The following is a 16,313-nucleotide window of genomic DNA, read 5'->3' on the forward strand; positions in this document are numbered from 1 at the left end:
CTAGTCCAGAGGGTACCGGCGACACGCCCTTGAGGATGGCTGGAAGGCTGGGCTCGGCTGGTCCCGGTCCGGGCCTCCCTTGTTCATGTAGTTCCTGGCCACTGGGTAGCTGGCCTTATTACAGGTGACTCGACTCTGGTAACTCATCAGACACCACAAGGCTTCTTTTGATGTAGCTTCCGAGGTCCCAGAACGTCACTTCTGCCGTCTGCTATTGCTCCAACAAATCACCAAGACCAGCCCAGATTCAAGGGGGAAGGAAACGACTTTTCCTCTCAAATTTGCAACCATCTTTTAATCTACCACTCCAAGGCTCTGAAAACTCCCATCACCCACAGAGGAAGGCAACTCTAGACATGTGTGCTTGAAAGATTGTAATGTTAAGACCACGTGTGTGATTCCATTTATGTGAAATGCCCAGAATAGGCAAATTTTGACAGAAAATAGGCTATCGGTTGGGGCTCAGGGGTGAGGAGGTAGGCGAGGAAGGGTGATGGCCACCGGGTATGGGGTTGGGGGCGAGAATGTTCTACATCAGACCGTGGTGATGGTTACAGAGCCCTGTGGAGAGACTGATGAGTTGTTTGCCAGGAATGGGTGAATGACAAAGAGTATGAAGTAAACCTCTGCAAAGCCGTTCAATGAAACGGAAGAGAGAGCTGGAGTCTGGAGCAGGAGGCGAGCAGGGGTGTAGGCAAGGAGCCAGATCATGCGAGGCCTCGGACGGTTCTGAAAGCTCAGGTTGTTCAAGTGTCAGAGGCGGTGGGGAGTCACTGAGGCTGACGAGCGGTTCTGAAGATGTGCAGGAGATGTGAAGGGCAGGAAGGAAGCAGGGACAGCAGATGGGAGGCTTCTGTGGCAGAAACCTGGGCAGGATGGAGAATCAGGACACCAGATGGGGAGTCGTGACCGATCAAGGTAGAGGGGAAGGAGAAGAGAAATCCTGGGTTTCTTTTGAGGAAATAAAGGAGTAGAGGGACCAGCACAGGGATTACAGGGAAGACAGACTTGGGAGCTGTTTTATACCTATGTTTAAAACAGCCCCTATGCTGGCAATAAGCCATTGCACATACATCTGTAGCTTTTCGGAGTTGAGTCAAAGTCGGAAGAGTGTTTAGGATTAATTCATGAGAGTACGATGGGGGGAGGGGAAGCAGGGAAAGCAACAGAATTTTAAGTGCCAAATGCACAGCATTTAACCCGGGGATCTATTTGGGTAGGAATCACCAGTTTGGTCTAAAATAGCCCCTAGAGGATGCTGAGAAAGGGGGTGCCACTCCGCGCGGATCCAGGACGGCCAGGAGGGGAGAGTAGAAGAGATCCTTGTTCAAAGAGGAGACAGGACAGTAACTGAGGGTTCTGGTAGTGGTTTTAAGGTGAGAGATAAGCATGGTTGAAGGGAAAGTGCTCGGTATGGAGAGTGGCTGACAAGCCCGAGGACCAGGAAGGGCTAGGACCCAGAGCCTGCCAGAGAAGCGACACTCGGACACTTGACTCGGACACCAGATGGGAGGAGGGAGAGAGGGAGGATGTAGCAAGCTGTGGAACGGGAAAGGGAACCAACAAGGGGCTATAAAAAACATCAAGGACAGGCCTGAAGGCCCAGCCAAGATCAGAAGCTTGGGAGTCGCGCCCGTCTGGCTGTCCTCTGTGTGCACACAGGGGACCGCTGATGGGAGCTGTGGGGATGGTTGTTCAGCCTGGCCTGGCAGAGGACTGAGTAGTTTCTCGTGTGTAAATCACAGGCTGAATCATAGAAAATGGCTGATATTTGACCATGTTTTACCTACACAAACAATTTCATACAGTTCAATCCAATATTGGTTGACTTGACCAGCTAACTTTACATTTAGCTAAAGAGATATAAAAAGAACCATAATGATCTGTAGGCCATTGACATCCTAACTAAAAAGCTTTCAGTGGAACAGGACTAGAGAAAGGCCAAACTCTGGCATAATCAGAAAATAAAGAGTAACTACAAATATTTGTGAATATGGCAGTGAATTTCCTTTAATCAAAGACAACCAGGACCAATTCATTAACTATCAAAAGCTACATTTTACTAAAAACAATCTGTCTTTAAAAATGTTTAATCATACAATATATACAATACATGCTGCTTTCCTGTTTGGATTTCACTATCCAGTTGAGCCCTAAGAAAGAGGAAAAAAATAGCTGGTTAACGGTTTGTAAATGATAACATGAATCCAAAGTTTACTAGATATACAGAAAAAGACTCCAACAACCACTGCTTTCTCAGTGAGGAGGGCCCCGGTCCACCCACATTATATATCTTACGTCTGTTCTCTTTCCCTCAGTTATCTTGGAACCAAAGCAGATTAAGTATTCAAAGTTCATTTTAACTCTCAAAATTACAGAAAATTTGAGTTAGAAAAATAAAACCTTAACAATGTTCTAATTCAAAATCTCCCCCCCCCCCATTTTACAGATTGGATTTATAGACAAAATGAAGCTGAGTGAGATGAAGTCATCTCCGTGATTTTAATGTTTGTTTATTTTTGAGAGAGAGACAAAGTGTGAGCAGAGGAGGAACAGAGAGAAAGGAAGACACAGAATCCAATCCGAAGCCGGCTTCAGGCTCTGAGCTGTCAGCACAGAGCCCGACTCGGGGGCTTGAACTCACGAATTGTGAGATCATGACCTGAGCCGAAGTCGGACGTTTAACCGACTGAGCCATCCAGGCGCCCCCTCCGTGATTTTAAAGTAAGGGGCAGAGCCAACAGAATCCAGGTCTCCTGACTCCCACCCACAGCAAATGCCCGATCGTCACTAAGGCATGTTCTCCTTCATAAAAATTGAAGAAATGTTTCACAGCATAACTCACATTTAAGAAACGCCCATTTACTGACATCATTCCAAGGTAAATCTGTCCTATAGATTTCTACTTCATAGCTATAAAATAACCAAATCAAATCGGACACTGAACACGACTGATGGGAGGGTTCAGTATTCGATTTATCTAGTTTATCAACTTGTTGGAGGGGGCGGGGGGGGGAGGGGAGGTAGGAGGAGCCAAGCCAGGAACACACTCCTGCTCCGCCCCTTCAGAACCCCGAAGTAATCCAAAGGGGACTTGCAGCCACTAGGTGGCGCGCTGCCTTTCCCACCAGCACGCACAGTTCTAGGACTGGGGCACTAGAGGGAGGCAAATCCCAATTTCATCAGAATGCGAAAAAGGAAGGTGGTTTGGAATGCTAAGTAACGTTTCATAACATAGGAAATGTTACCTTTGCTGGCGTCAGGCGCTTAGCCTCTGCTGGCTCTGGCCTGAAGCAATCACAGGTTCTGAGATCTCAAAGGTCTTCACGATCTCCTGGTGGAGAACAGAGAACATTTTGGGCACTGGGTTTACAGCAAATGCCGTTTGGGAGACAGAACTACCCCGGGGAAAGGGGCAAGGGGCAAGGCTTTACCTCCCAGTCTCGGTAACTCAAAGCTATGATTCCTTGATTCCTAATTTGGGTGTTTTGGTCAATTCCCTCACTTTCTTCATTAATATTAACGGGCTCTGTTGGAAAGACAAAAGTTTTCAAAGGTTATCGAATCACAGGAGGTAGGCTGAACGGAAACTGTTGAACAGGAACGAAGCCTGTATCGAAAAAACACTTATAATATTACATACTTATTAGGATCCCACGCATCACTGACTTGTTATAGTGTTGTAGCAAGTAATCCATTTGCTTCCATTTTTAAAAAACCCCACAAGATGGAGTGACACGTTGCAATCATTTAAAAACCTCTGCAGATCTAAGTACTAACCACAGAGCTGAGCCCTACTGAGTCCCAGAGAAATTAAGAGCTTTTAAAGTAACAATAAAGGCAATGGATGTACTTGATTCTCTGCAGGAGGCCTTAGGAAACAAAGGACTCATGGAGACCGGTGAAATTATTTGAGAAAGATTCTCCCAAGGACAGGAGGGAGGTGGCTTCAGGGAAAAATAGAAGGAAGGAAAGTACAATAGTAACTGCAATTACAAACATTCTAGATAAAAACTGGAGGGACTTCCTTGTCAATCTTTAAGGCAGTTAAGTGTTGAGTCAATGATACAGATGAACCCTCTGGCTTTAAATGAAGGCGATATTTTCAGTAAAGATACAGCAACGTAGAAGTTTGATACCTAAAATGCAAACTCATTTACATTTAGAAAGCTGCATTTCATGACCTCTAATAACACATACGTTTTCTCAAAAACTAATCTTAACATAGTATCCTTTACCTATTATTGGCAGTCGGTCTTGGTCAAGCTTTATTCTTGCAAAACCATCCTAAAACACAAACATGATTTTAGATTTGGATTCAAAGACCGATTTAAAAAATTAGATCCAAAACCTGTAACCACTGGATGAAAAGCATTATTCCTTAATTAGAAAGCTCCATATCCCAGACACTCAAAATGTACCATAACAATAATGAGATTACGTAGACAAGAAGATACATGGGGCTTCCCTCGGGTTTCTGATCAGCCTCTATCCTGAGGATCTGCTAAATAAAACCGAAACTGGCTTATCTCTTTAACTGATTCATGCGTATTTTTGAACACTCCATATTTTAGCAGGTGTTAGCTCATCATCTACCGTTGACAAAATATGCCTTTGTTATCATTTCTGGGAAGATGCTCTGGTCAATACAAGATTTTTGTTTAAGGTTAAAATCAAATTCATCTTACATAGGCAGCAGTGCAACCTGTTACAAGACTAAAGATAGGTCTAAAGTATACTTCTTTTCTTATATTTCAGTATATTTTTGAGTAGGGTTTTTTTTTTTGAACCTTCTATTTTGAAATAATTTCAAACTGAAAGAGCTACAAGGCTATTATAAAGAACCTTTATAGTATATGTTTTTTTTTAAGTTTATTTATTTTGAGAGAGAGAGAGCGAGCGTGTGCCCACATATGCGACAGGGGAATGGCAGAGAGAGAGAATCTCAAGCACGTTCCACAGTTAGCGCAGAGCCTGATGTGGGGCTCAAATCCACAAACCGTGAGATTACGACCTGAACGGAGATCAAGAGTGGATGCTTAACCAACTGAGCCACCCAGGCACCCCTCCCTTCCTATATTCTTTACCGAGCTTCACGAAGTTTTTCACCAAGTTTTTTTCACCAAACTTCACTGTTAAAGTTTTGCCACATCATTTCACTCTCTCTACATATTCATTTGTGATTGTTTTTTAAGTTTATTTATGTTGGAAAAGAGACAGCAAGTGGGAGAGGGCCAGAGAGAGAGCGAGAGAGCGCGAGAGAGAATCCCAAGCAGGCTACACACTGTAAACACAGAGCCTGATGCAGAACCCACGAACCTTGAGAGCATAACCTGAGCTGAAGTTGGGACACTTAACTGACTGACCCACCCAGACACCACTGTACTAGTAATTTTTTTAAAAAATTTTTTTAATGTTTATTTACTTTTGAGAGAGAGAGAGAGACAGAGAGAGAGAGAGAGAGAGAGAGACCGTGCACATGAGTGGGGGAGTGGCAGAAAGAGAGGGAGACACAGAAGCCGAAGCAGGCTCCAGGCTCTGAGCTGTGAGCACAGAGCCCAATGCGGGGCTCGAACCCACGAAACAGGAGATCATGACCTGAGCTGAAGTCAGACACTTAACCAACTGAGCTACCCAGGCACCCCAAATTTTTTTAAGTTTATTTCTTTATTTTTGAGAGAGACAGAGACAGTGCAATTGGGAGAGGGGCAGAGAGAAAGAGAAAGAGAGAGAGAGAGACAGAGAGAGACAGAGAGAGAATTCCAAGCAGGCTCTGTGCTGCCAACACAGAGGCCGATATAGGGCCTGAACTCACAAAACCAGGAGGTCATGACTTGAGCCAAAACTAAGAGTCCTATGCTTAACAGGCTCGGCCACCCAGGCACCCCTCCCGTATTAGTAATTTTTATGAGAGAATAAAGGATAGCCTGCTCCCTTTCCTTAGTACTTTCAGTATATGGCTCTTGAGGAGAACAAGATATTTTCTTACGTAACATGGCAACTATCAGATGTGAGCAATTTAAATTTGGGAAATTGAACATTTATACCACACTGTTCTCTAATTTATAGTTCCATCCTCAAACTCTGCCAATCCTTTTTATGAATAATTTCCAAAATGTAAAAGCAAGCTCACAACTTCTCTTTTTAAGGTTACTTATTATGTTGAGTAATCTCTACACCCAACGTGGGGCTCGAACTCATGACCCTGAGATCAAGAGTCGTATGCTCCATCGACGGAGCCGTCCAGGCGCCCCTCGCACGTAAATTTTCAGCTAGTTTCTTCTGCCTGTGTGCCAATGTTTTGCTACAACGCAAATACATACATACATACTGGTTAGTACAAACACCTCTGCCGGCTCCCACCCATAGCTTTTACTATGTACCCTCTTAAAAGCTATAAAAGATAAAAAAGAGAAATAATCTTAAATCTTACCCTTATAATGAAGGAAACATGAAAGATGTTTTCCACTGTTCGGGGAAAAGAATGTGGATCAACCACAAAGTCAAAGAAGGACATAGGAGTATCAGCTGTAGATGAAAAAGAAAAAAAAAATTCTTCAAAACAGGAAAGATGGATTTTGCTAATCAGTAAGACCAATATTCTCTTGTGCGCACAGAGGAAGGAAATGGGCCCTCAACCCGCTGTCGGGAGTATAAAGGGATACGGCCCTTCTGGAGACCAATTTGGCCTACCTATTATAAAATACGTATGCCCACTGATCTGGCAACCCTCCTCCTACAGAAATGTCGGCAGGGGCGTGCAAAGCTGTGTGCCAGGATTCTCTGCTACAGCAGCTTTCACGAGAGTAAGATGCTACAAAGAACTTCCACTCGTCCACTCACGGAGGACTTGTTCAACGTATTTAGGACGCGGCCCTACAACGGGAATCACTGGAGAGAAGGGCAATCTACCCGTATCGATGTGGAAGAATGTCGACGTGGAAAACTCAGGTTGCGGAAGAACGTGTATATTATGATTAGCTTTGAAAAAAGCAAAACCAGCAAAGATGCCCAGCTTACTTATGTGCCTGGTTACATAACTGACGTAAAGCTAAGACGACCTGAGTACGCAAGGCACGCCATACAAGGGGCTGCCTCTAGGGAGCGAGAAGTGGAACAGGTACTTGACTCCACGGCTCTCACTTCTATGGCACCTTTTGTTTTGGAACAGAAAAAATACCCCATCTTTTAAAACCAAAAATGAGAAGTTACTTTGCCAACAACCTCACATGGGATATCTAAAGGAGAGAAGCCGCGTTACGTATATAGGCCGAAAAGCCATCAAAACGATTCAAACATTGTACAGAACCGAAAATGCGTTTCAAAAACTAACTTCTCATCGAAAGGGACATGTGTCTAACTGATAAATACAAATTGCTCTACTTGAACTCGGTAGCATACTCACGATCCTCTCGGAAATAGGTCTGCAATAATCCCAAAATTCTTTCCACTTCCTTTTCTGTTGCTTCTTGATGAGATTCTTCCATTTCACTTAACTGAAAACACAAAGTCGTTACCAGACTGATCTACTTGCCTGTTTGCGTTTTCTGCCCTCTTCCACGCCCATATTCGTCCAAATGTCTTTTATTAGGGATCACTACCAGTTTTGACCCCCATCTTAAAATTTACAGTTAAAAAAAAAAACAAAAAAACTTTGTTTCAGTTAACATTTTTCTATTAATTTTTTAACAGAGGAGTTAACATGACCAAATCAACCATGTTCAGGTTGAACATAAATAAACTAGCACAACACAGAAAGTGGTTCAGAACTGTGGTTCTCAACTGGGAGTGATTTTTGCCTCTCGGGGACATTTGCCAATACCTGGAGATGTTTTTGGTTGTCACAACTGGGGATGGGGAGGAGGCGGCTACTGGCATCTAGTGGAAAGAGGCCAAGGATTGCTATGGGGCCTCCTGCATCGCACAGGACAGCCAATCACGACGGAGAATGTTCCTGCCCCCAGGGCTGACTGTGCTGAGGCTGAGAGCCCCTGATCCATTACGGAAAGGAATTAAAACTAAGACAAGGGTTAACCCGGTAAAACGTTTAAAAGCTTAAATTATTTAAGTGATTATTTAAGTAACCAAACCTGACTCCAGACCCTAAAGCTTAGAAAAGATGGCCAAATTGCATGTATATTAACAGCTACTTTAACCGTAGGCATTTTCAGAAGACAAACCTGGTCAGGCATGGTCTTCTTCTCTTCTGTCGTGGGACCTTTTCTCGGACGATCGCTTCGTGGCTTTGGCACAGGGAACTCTCCTTGTATTGAACCCAACCTAATGAAAAATATGCTTTCATGTCTTTTTTTGTTTGTTTTCTAAACCAATTCGACTAACTGGAAGCAGCTCCCACGGAATGGTCAGATTCAGACCAGGCTTCAGTGCTGTATGAGCCGACATCAGATCGAAAGTCTGGTCGGGTCTGTGACATCCTTTCTGCTCCCATTGTGTTTCTCAAAGAACTCCTAGGAGCTTCTCTCAATTACAGATACCTCCTCAAACACCTTCATATTTTGCTTTCAACAGTAGACCGGTCAACATGCCGGTGGTCTTCCCAGCTAGCCTACTGTGTTCTTGGCAAAGCCAACTTCAGATCAGGGAAGAAGAACATGTGGGGGAGAGGAAAAAACAGCTCCCCTGGGGGTTAAAAGCCTTTGGACTAGGGGTGCCAGTGCCGAGGCTCACAGCCTCGGACTACGGAACATACCTGTCTCAGGAGAACAGTTCAAACAGAAGCCATGGGATTCTTTTCCCCTCTGGACTCCCCGTACCCCCTAAAAAAAGCCCAAATGCAGACTTAAGCTACAGTAATAGATGTACCATGCAGCGATCACGGCCCCGAAAACATAGACCTGTGTGGTCCCTCCGCCTGAGGAGATCAAAGGGTGCAGTGTAGATGGACAGATCCAAATCCACACACACGTGTCCATTTCAGCGCAATGGGGTGGATCCCACAGCATCATACTAGAATAATACTGTGGTGCTGGGAGCGCATGTGGGCAGAGGTCTACCCAGACGTGGGAGTGATCTGGTTGCGATCTCTGACCTTGCCTTCTGTCTGTCCGGAGAAGTTACTGGAGGCTTCCAAGTTAGGGTCTGGGACATCAGCAAACATTCCCAGGTGGAAAAGATGGGGGAAGACATTGTAGGCCAAAGAAACAGCAAGTGCAAGGGCACACAGCTGTAAGCACTTCACTGTGGGTGCAACTTCGGCAGGATGAGGAGACAGAGTTTAAGGCACAGCACCCAAGGCTCCCTTTAGATCTTGGGATTTAGGACAGAGCCAAGAACTCAACAGCAAAAAACAGAGATTTGGACTTTATCCTGTAACGAAGAAGTGTGACCTTTATGCTGTAATGGAGGCAGTGGTTCCAGGCACCTGTGCTAACTGAAGGCTTTTTAAAAACCTAGGCCTCGCCCCACACCTGTGCATCTCCAGAGCCTTCTAACTGAGGCGCTACCACTCTCGGGAGGTTTGCAAGGGTAAATCAGAACAGACAAACCGCCCAGGAGCTATATAGCACTTAAGAAGAAACAACAGCAGAAAGAATCTGCTGGGGGACACAGCCAGAGCATTTGAAGATGGTCTTAGAGAAGAACCAATGAGCACTATTCTTAGTTTCCCCAAAAGGACTGAACTAGGAAATGAAGACGGAAGTTAATGTGAGTATAAAAAAAAAAAAAAAAAAAAAACTTTTCAAAACTAGAGCTGTATCCAAAAAATCAACCGGGCACTGATGTGACCGTGACTCAAGCAGGCTTCAAGTATAGGTCAGTTGATCGTCCGACAGGAAATTACGGTAAGTGGCAATTTACATACATTGGTAGGATCTGAAGATACTCTCCATAAGAGGTATCGTCCTCCTACATGGTAAGGATTAAAGGTGACAAAACAAAGCCAGACGTTTCGCCCCAGACCGGAAGTCTCACATACTAGGAAACAAAGGAGCCGGCAGGGCACCTAGTAAGAGGTCCTGGCCCACAGCCTGCCCTGCTTAAATTAAGCAGGATGAGGATCCATCCACATCGAGATTTTATGGGCTTTTCAATCAAAGTTTACAAAGTCTCCAAACAATGGCATCATGACTGTCACCTCCACAATACCAAATAATGTTTGTTCCTACAACGGAAAAACAACTTAAGGTTTACAAATGACTGGTCTGTCAGATTTTTAAAATAATCTTACAGAAAGTGGAATGTATGGGTTTTATTAAAGGTGTTTTCTGCTGTTTTGCCTGATATTTTCCAGGAGTCATAGACTATGAATTCAAAATCAGAACTATCTTCATCACGGATGAGTTCTTCAGCTTCTAGCGGATTTACACCCATATGTGTCAGCTACAAAAATGAAGGGAAACAAAAAACCCCAGTTAAGCCACAAGCAATCATTCACCACATCAAATAATCTGCATCAGTAAACTTTAAAAGGCCAGAGGCAAAGCCTGTTTTCAAGGCCCTAACACGCTGGCTAAATTTCTTTCGATACAGATAATTTCATACATAAATTCCAACTTTCCAAGGCAGCAACACGAGAATGAATGAACTTAGTCCATCAAAGTATTAGGAAAGCAGTTCCGGCATACAAATCTGAAATCACATCCCAAATCAAAGCTTCCAACACAGAACAGGCCAGGTTTAGCTGGCTTTCGGATTTTCATTTTAGCCAGCCTCCTAGAGACCACTACTCAGCTTGCGTCTCAGTATATCCAGAGAGCAGTGGCCTAGCGTCAGAGAATCATTCATCCTAAAACTGCCTTCCTGCGAAGAGTTGCCAGAAGTTTAGTAATTCTCTCATCCCCAACTGTCTTACAGAAAATGAAAGTGCTTTGATTACATTATAGAATTATAAAATGCCTCCAAGTTATCAAATTAAAACAGTAATATCAAATATGAACAATCAAAAAGCTCTCAAGGAGCTGACCCCTATTAAAGGCAATCAAGTTGTAAAGAAAAAGGCTGCAAGAACCGGATCAGAGACATAAGGTCGGCATCCATCACCCCCGCCCCCTGCCACCTTGTCTCCCCCCCCCCAACCCCCCACGTGGGAGGACGGGTCCGTTTCTGTCTGGTCCAGTCTACCAGTCTTTTTTTTATAGAACCTATATTTGATGTACTCAGAAGGATCTTCCCCAGCCAGCCATCACAGAGCTATTAATTTAGGGTTTTACTCTGAATGCCTTAAAGACTTCCGGAATTTATTTTGATTTGTTCAAGTACACAGCTCACTTGGATAAATACCAGTAATTTTAAAAAAGACAACCCAGTATATGGTCATTTTATCTGTTCAGCTGTATGTTAGTGTGCATTTTCCAAATGCATTATGCCTCACAATAAAAAAGTTAAAAAAGAAGATTTTACGGTTTTAAATGTAAGTTAAATTTCAGTTTTAAACCATTTAAGGTTTTAAAAACAACAGAAAACTCATCTGCCCCCTGCCTTTACAAAAGAATGAATGTATCTGGTCCGATCTCACAGTACTAAATCATTTTAATAGCCATTTGACAAACATTCAGTCAGAAATTCAAAGGTCTAGCAGAAATGCTAGGACAGAGCTTCGCTCAGAGTGGAACCAAAAAAAAAAGAAAAAAAAAAATCGACAACAGGGTAAAATGCAAGGTCAGCTTCATTGTGCCTTTTGTGGTAAATCCACCAAGGAAAAATTTTTTACTTTTGGGTAACAACCATCCAAAAGAAAGGTAAATAAAACAACAACAAAAAGACCCACAAAATAGCAAAACCCTAAGCATATTCATGTGGTTCCCATTTATTCTCAAAGACAGAGGAGAGGGGCCCCTGGGTGGCTCAGTCGGTTAAGCGTCCGACTTAGGCTCAGGTCATGATCTCACGGCTCGTGGGTTCGAGCCCCGCATCGGGCTCTGTGCTGACTGCTCAGAGCCTGGAGCCTGCTTCGGATTCTGTGTCTCCTCCTCTCTCTGTCCCTCCCCTGCTCTTGCTCTGTCTCTCAATAATACATAAATGTTAAAAAAAAAAAAAAAGAAAGAAAAAGACAGCAGAGAACTTGCCCCCCGGGCCTAACTCATCTCCAGCTGAGCTCTGCCACCTACTGCGTGGGTTTTGTTCAGCCAGAACAAAGGGTCCCCAGTCACTGAGAATGAGCTAGAATACTTATGAACTGATAATTCAGGGGAAAAATGGCCATTTGTAAATAAACATAGCACCCAGAATCTTTACTTCGAATGCTAAGAGATTTTTCTAAACCTCTAGGCTGCCGCCCTGTATTCCTCGACATGGCTCTCCTGTCATCGTTTAACTTGGTGAGATGAGAGCTCTTTGGGGGAATCTGAGACTTGTGCCCCACCCCCCCAAGGAAAGGAAAAAGGAAGTGAAGGCCATTTGCATACAGATCTAATCAAAGCAGATAACTAATCTGTGACCTGGGACACATTTTTTGTTTAAGATCCCGCAGCTTTGAACTTACTAGAGTTTCAACGTAGCGCAACATATCGAACGAGTTCAGATCAGAACGCAGCTGCTTTGCCTTCTCTTTGCCCAAATCTGAAGCCAAAACAAGAAAATGGGCATCCAGGACTGCTTCTCTTGCCCGGGACACTGTTCAAAAAGAGAAGGAAAATACACATGATTCACAGGGATTTTCCCGAAATTTCCACCTACTTACTTGCCATTTCCCAGGGACTGGGAGGGTGAAGAGGGCCCTGGGAACACCCGGAAAGGCAAACCGGAAAGGGAGCCAAGAAGAGGCGAAGGCGGCAAAGTTCAAGTACAGAAACACCTGTGCCTGGTGTGCTCCCGGAGGCCTTGTGGGTGTCACGCTTCCTGAACACACACGTCCAGCGGCTGAACTTGGCTGACTCCCGTTTTTGCTTTTATACATCATTCTTCTCCCTTTTTATTTCGGGGGTGCTGCTGCGGGAGCGACCATGCGTGAGAGAGGGAAGCAGAGGCCAGGCTGCTCCGGGTGCCTTGCCTGCTGGCCTCACAGCACGGTCGGCGAGAAAAGCGCAGACTTCTCGGTCACAGCTGGCTTTGAGGCTCCCACCGAGGGAAAACCATGAGTGCCAAGGATCTAGAATTCTGTGTCTGCTGGGCGAGTGAGTAACTTTGCCTTAAAGAGGTGACCCAGTCAGCACAGGGGCATCAGCCGAGGAGGGAGTGATGTGTGGCCCAAGAACTAAAAAGATGCACAGTAAAGAAGCAAAGGGGTGAATGAGTCACAGACAGCGCTAACAAGGGGTGAGGAGGGATTTAACCAGGTGAAAGGGAAACGCTCAGTTCTGGAAGGTTTTAACGAGATTTAGCAAATGTGGGAGACCAAGATGGGGAACGGTGCAGAGGCTGTGACCAGGGCTAGAAAGACAGTCATTTGAGAACATGCGGACGCGGCAATGTTAAAAGCGAGCAACAGTTAAGCCATTAGTCGGACTGGGAAATTACTAGAAAGAAAGGGTCTGGTCCTCAAAGAACATGAAGAATTGTCTGGGCAACACAAGTTGTTGACTCTTCCTTACCACCGAATTTGTCTGCATTCTGCCTTTCTGTTGCCACAGAACCGTTAGGGGGACGGTGGGCAAAGTGGTCTGGGGACTTGCTCTAGGGTTCGGGGCCCCAGTGCCTACATCAGGGGGTGCCCGACCTGCCTTCTGTCTTTGAACAGACTACTGCTGCCACAAACCCTTTTAATTCAAACCAAGATATATTTTTTTTTCATTTTCAGAGAGAGAGAGAGAGAGAGGGAGAGAGAGCGCACATGCACACCCATCGGGGAGGGGCAGAGAGAGAATCCCAAGCAGGCTCCATGCTGCCAGTGAGGAGTCCTACATGGGGCTCAAACTCACCGAACCGTGAGACCACGACCTGAGCCAAAATCAAGGTCGGATGCTTAACCGACTGAGCCACCCAGGTGCCCCAAACCATGATTGTTTTTTAAACTCCCCTCTCCCCGTGGAGGGTGCTCAGTGCTCTGACGTATCTCTTTATCTCTCTCTCACCACCCCCCTACTAGAGACCAACAGCTCCACTAGTGGACATGGCCACTACACCCCTGCCCCCCACCATAGGCGGACCAATAGCAAGGAGCTGGGAGGAGGGCAGGACTAGAAATAGGATGTCACAGCCCAGCTCAGTTCTTCTTTAATTCATCTATTCAACAAACGCACCCTGGGGATACAGCAGTCAATACCACAGAAAGATAAAGATAATTCATGCAAGTATAATACAAGTTCTCAACCTTGAACGAGCAACAGAACCACCTGGGGGGCTTGCTAAAACAGGCTGCTGGCTGCGCCCCCAGAATTTCACATAAAGCCTTCAATACACCTAAGGGAATGGTAAGCACAACACAAGCAGTATAACCACTCCAACGAGAAAGCTTCCAAAACCAGTAAAGAAAACACTACTATATTATGTGGGAATTGTTTGATGTCAATAATATGGCTCTTATATAAAACTAATAAAAAATTATCCTAAAACTTACAATAAAAAGCTCCCATATATAAAATAATGAATTACCTCCATTAAACAGAGTGTTGGCCTCTTCAAGGACCTCAGTTAGTTTGTCGCTGGCATTCAGTATATCCTCTCGGTTTTCTACGTAAAGAAATACAAGATTTGGCAAATGTGCTCGTCATTCACCAAGTCCTTAACAAAGTGGTCACCTGGGGTGCTGAGGAGTCCTGCCCCTGCTCCCTGGGGTGATTATTTCACACATCTCTTATCTTTTTAACCAAAGCGTCTCCGAAAGAGAAAGGTGACTGTACCTTTAAGGAGCATGAACTTTAAAAGGGGCCTTGGCTGCCTTTAACCTTCACCCAAAGGGCTCCACTGCTTCTGCAGCCTCCTAACAGTGGCTCCCAAACTCTGCAAGCCACAGGGGCCCCTGGAGGGCCACCCGACAGATGGACGCGCCACCCCGAGTTTCGGAGTGGGTAGGTCCGGGGTGCGGTCCTAGTGCGGGCCATTTCTGACAGCTCCCTGGTGGCGCCGCCCGCGCTGGGCGGGCGACCCCTCGCGGGACCCACCGACTGCCAGATACGACACCCGGGGCCCGAGCCCCGCCGCCACTCCTTCCCGGCCGTCTGGGCTCGGGCGGCGCCGTCCGGCCCCCTCGGGGCCCGCGCGCCCCCGCCAAGGTCGCGCGGCTCGCTCCACGCGACGGCGCGGGGCCACCCGGCGAGCCAATCGAGGCGCGGCCGGGCGGCGCGGGGGCGGCGCGGGCGCCGTTGAGCAGCCGGGCCGCGCGGGCCTGCGTCCCGCACCTGCCCCCGCCCGCGCCCCGCCTTACGTTGGACCGAGTTGATGAGCGCCCGGTACTGATGGCGGATCTGGCGGCACAGGCCGTGGTCGGTCTCCGCCTCCAAGCTCGCGGGGTCCACCATCTCGTCCCCGGAATCCGACGGCTCTGCCTCCTCCAGGCTCGGGCGCTCCGGGGCCTCCCTGCGCTCCGGCGCGGCGCCGCGGCGGGACACGGGCGACAGCGGGGACCGCGAGCGGGAGCGGGAGCGGGTGCGATCCCGGTGCGGGTCGCGGCCCCGGCCCCGGCCCTCGGACCGGCGGCCGCTGCTGTCCCCGGACATCGCGCCAATTCGCCGTGCAACTTCGGAACGGCGGAAGTTCGCGCCAGAAACTGAAACCCCTGCTCGGCGCGAGCGCCCGCTCCCCGCGGAACGCGGCTCCCGGGCCGGCGCCAGCGCACAGCGACGCCTCTGGCGGGAGGCCGGCGGCGGGCGCGGTGCGGGGCGCTCCCGAGGCGCCGCGGGGCCCCGGCCCCGGCCCTCCGCTCGCTGGCCGTTTGCCGCACCCGGGGCCCGCTGACTCCTCGCTGCGCGGGGGTCACGGCCTTGGCCCGCCGGGCCCCCCACCCGGCCCGCATCTTCCCGGGTCTCTTTGGTTCCCCAGGACACCGCCACGGCCTGGCGACGTCAGAGCGCGCAGGGCACGTGTGTCATGGAGGCTGCCGCGGATGACGCCGGGCTCGGAGGCAGAGATGTGGCTCTGTGACCTGAGTTTCTCCGAGCCATCACGGGGCGGATCCACTGAGGTTCACGTGCAGCCGGCAGTCCCACTCTTGGTGAAGCCAGAAGGACAACAAAAATGAACAACAAAAATTGACTTTCTCCTAGTAAACTGTGAACCGTCCCTTCTAAATAGCTACAGCATGGCAGCTTGTGTTCACAATTGGTTCTCAAGCTAAAATATTCTGAAGTATCTTCAAAAAGGGTCCAAGACAGATGGAATTCTATTCAGAAAAACATATGACTTTCATGTCATGCTACGTATTTGGGGTTGTATTGCAAATGTTGTTTCTCAAAAGTTCCCTTTGGTGCTGAGAATGC

At 47.0% G+C, this 16,313-nt stretch overlaps 1 protein-coding gene across 2 annotated transcripts; it reads right to left on the bottom strand.

Annotated features, from left to right (window-relative positions):
* Positions 1-1,984: 1,984 nt before the first annotated feature.
* Positions 1,985-15,992, bottom strand: NSMCE4A (NSE4 homolog A, SMC5-SMC6 complex component). 2 transcript variants are annotated; one of them, XM_058697975.1, is made up of 11 exons: positions 15,263-15,985; positions 14,491-14,568; positions 12,443-12,573; positions 10,190-10,341; positions 8,181-8,280; positions 7,406-7,496; positions 6,434-6,528; positions 4,239-4,287; positions 3,435-3,529; positions 3,249-3,334; positions 1,985-2,153 (listed from the first exon to the last, which is right to left on the bottom strand). In XM_058697975.1, the coding sequence occupies exons 1-10, from the start codon at positions 15,552-15,554 to the stop codon at positions 3,260-3,262; spliced, it is 1,158 nt and encodes a 385-aa protein (XP_058553958.1). In that variant the 5' UTR covers positions 15,555-15,985; the 3' UTR covers positions 1,985-2,153; positions 3,249-3,259. The 2 variants fall into 2 exon arrangements, with proteins under 2 accessions (XP_058553958.1, XP_058553959.1); XM_058697976.1 differs by lacking the exons at positions 1,985-2,153; positions 3,249-3,334; positions 3,435-3,529 and adding an exon at positions 3,536-4,139 and having other exon boundaries at positions 15,263-15,992.
* Between the last annotated feature and the right edge of the window lie 321 nt (positions 15,993-16,313).

Source organism: Neofelis nebulosa, chromosome 13, assembly GCF_028018385.1.
Source record: "Neofelis nebulosa isolate mNeoNeb1 chromosome 13, mNeoNeb1.pri, whole genome shotgun sequence".
NCBI classification, from domain to species: domain Eukaryota; kingdom Metazoa; phylum Chordata; class Mammalia; order Carnivora; family Felidae; genus Neofelis; species Neofelis nebulosa.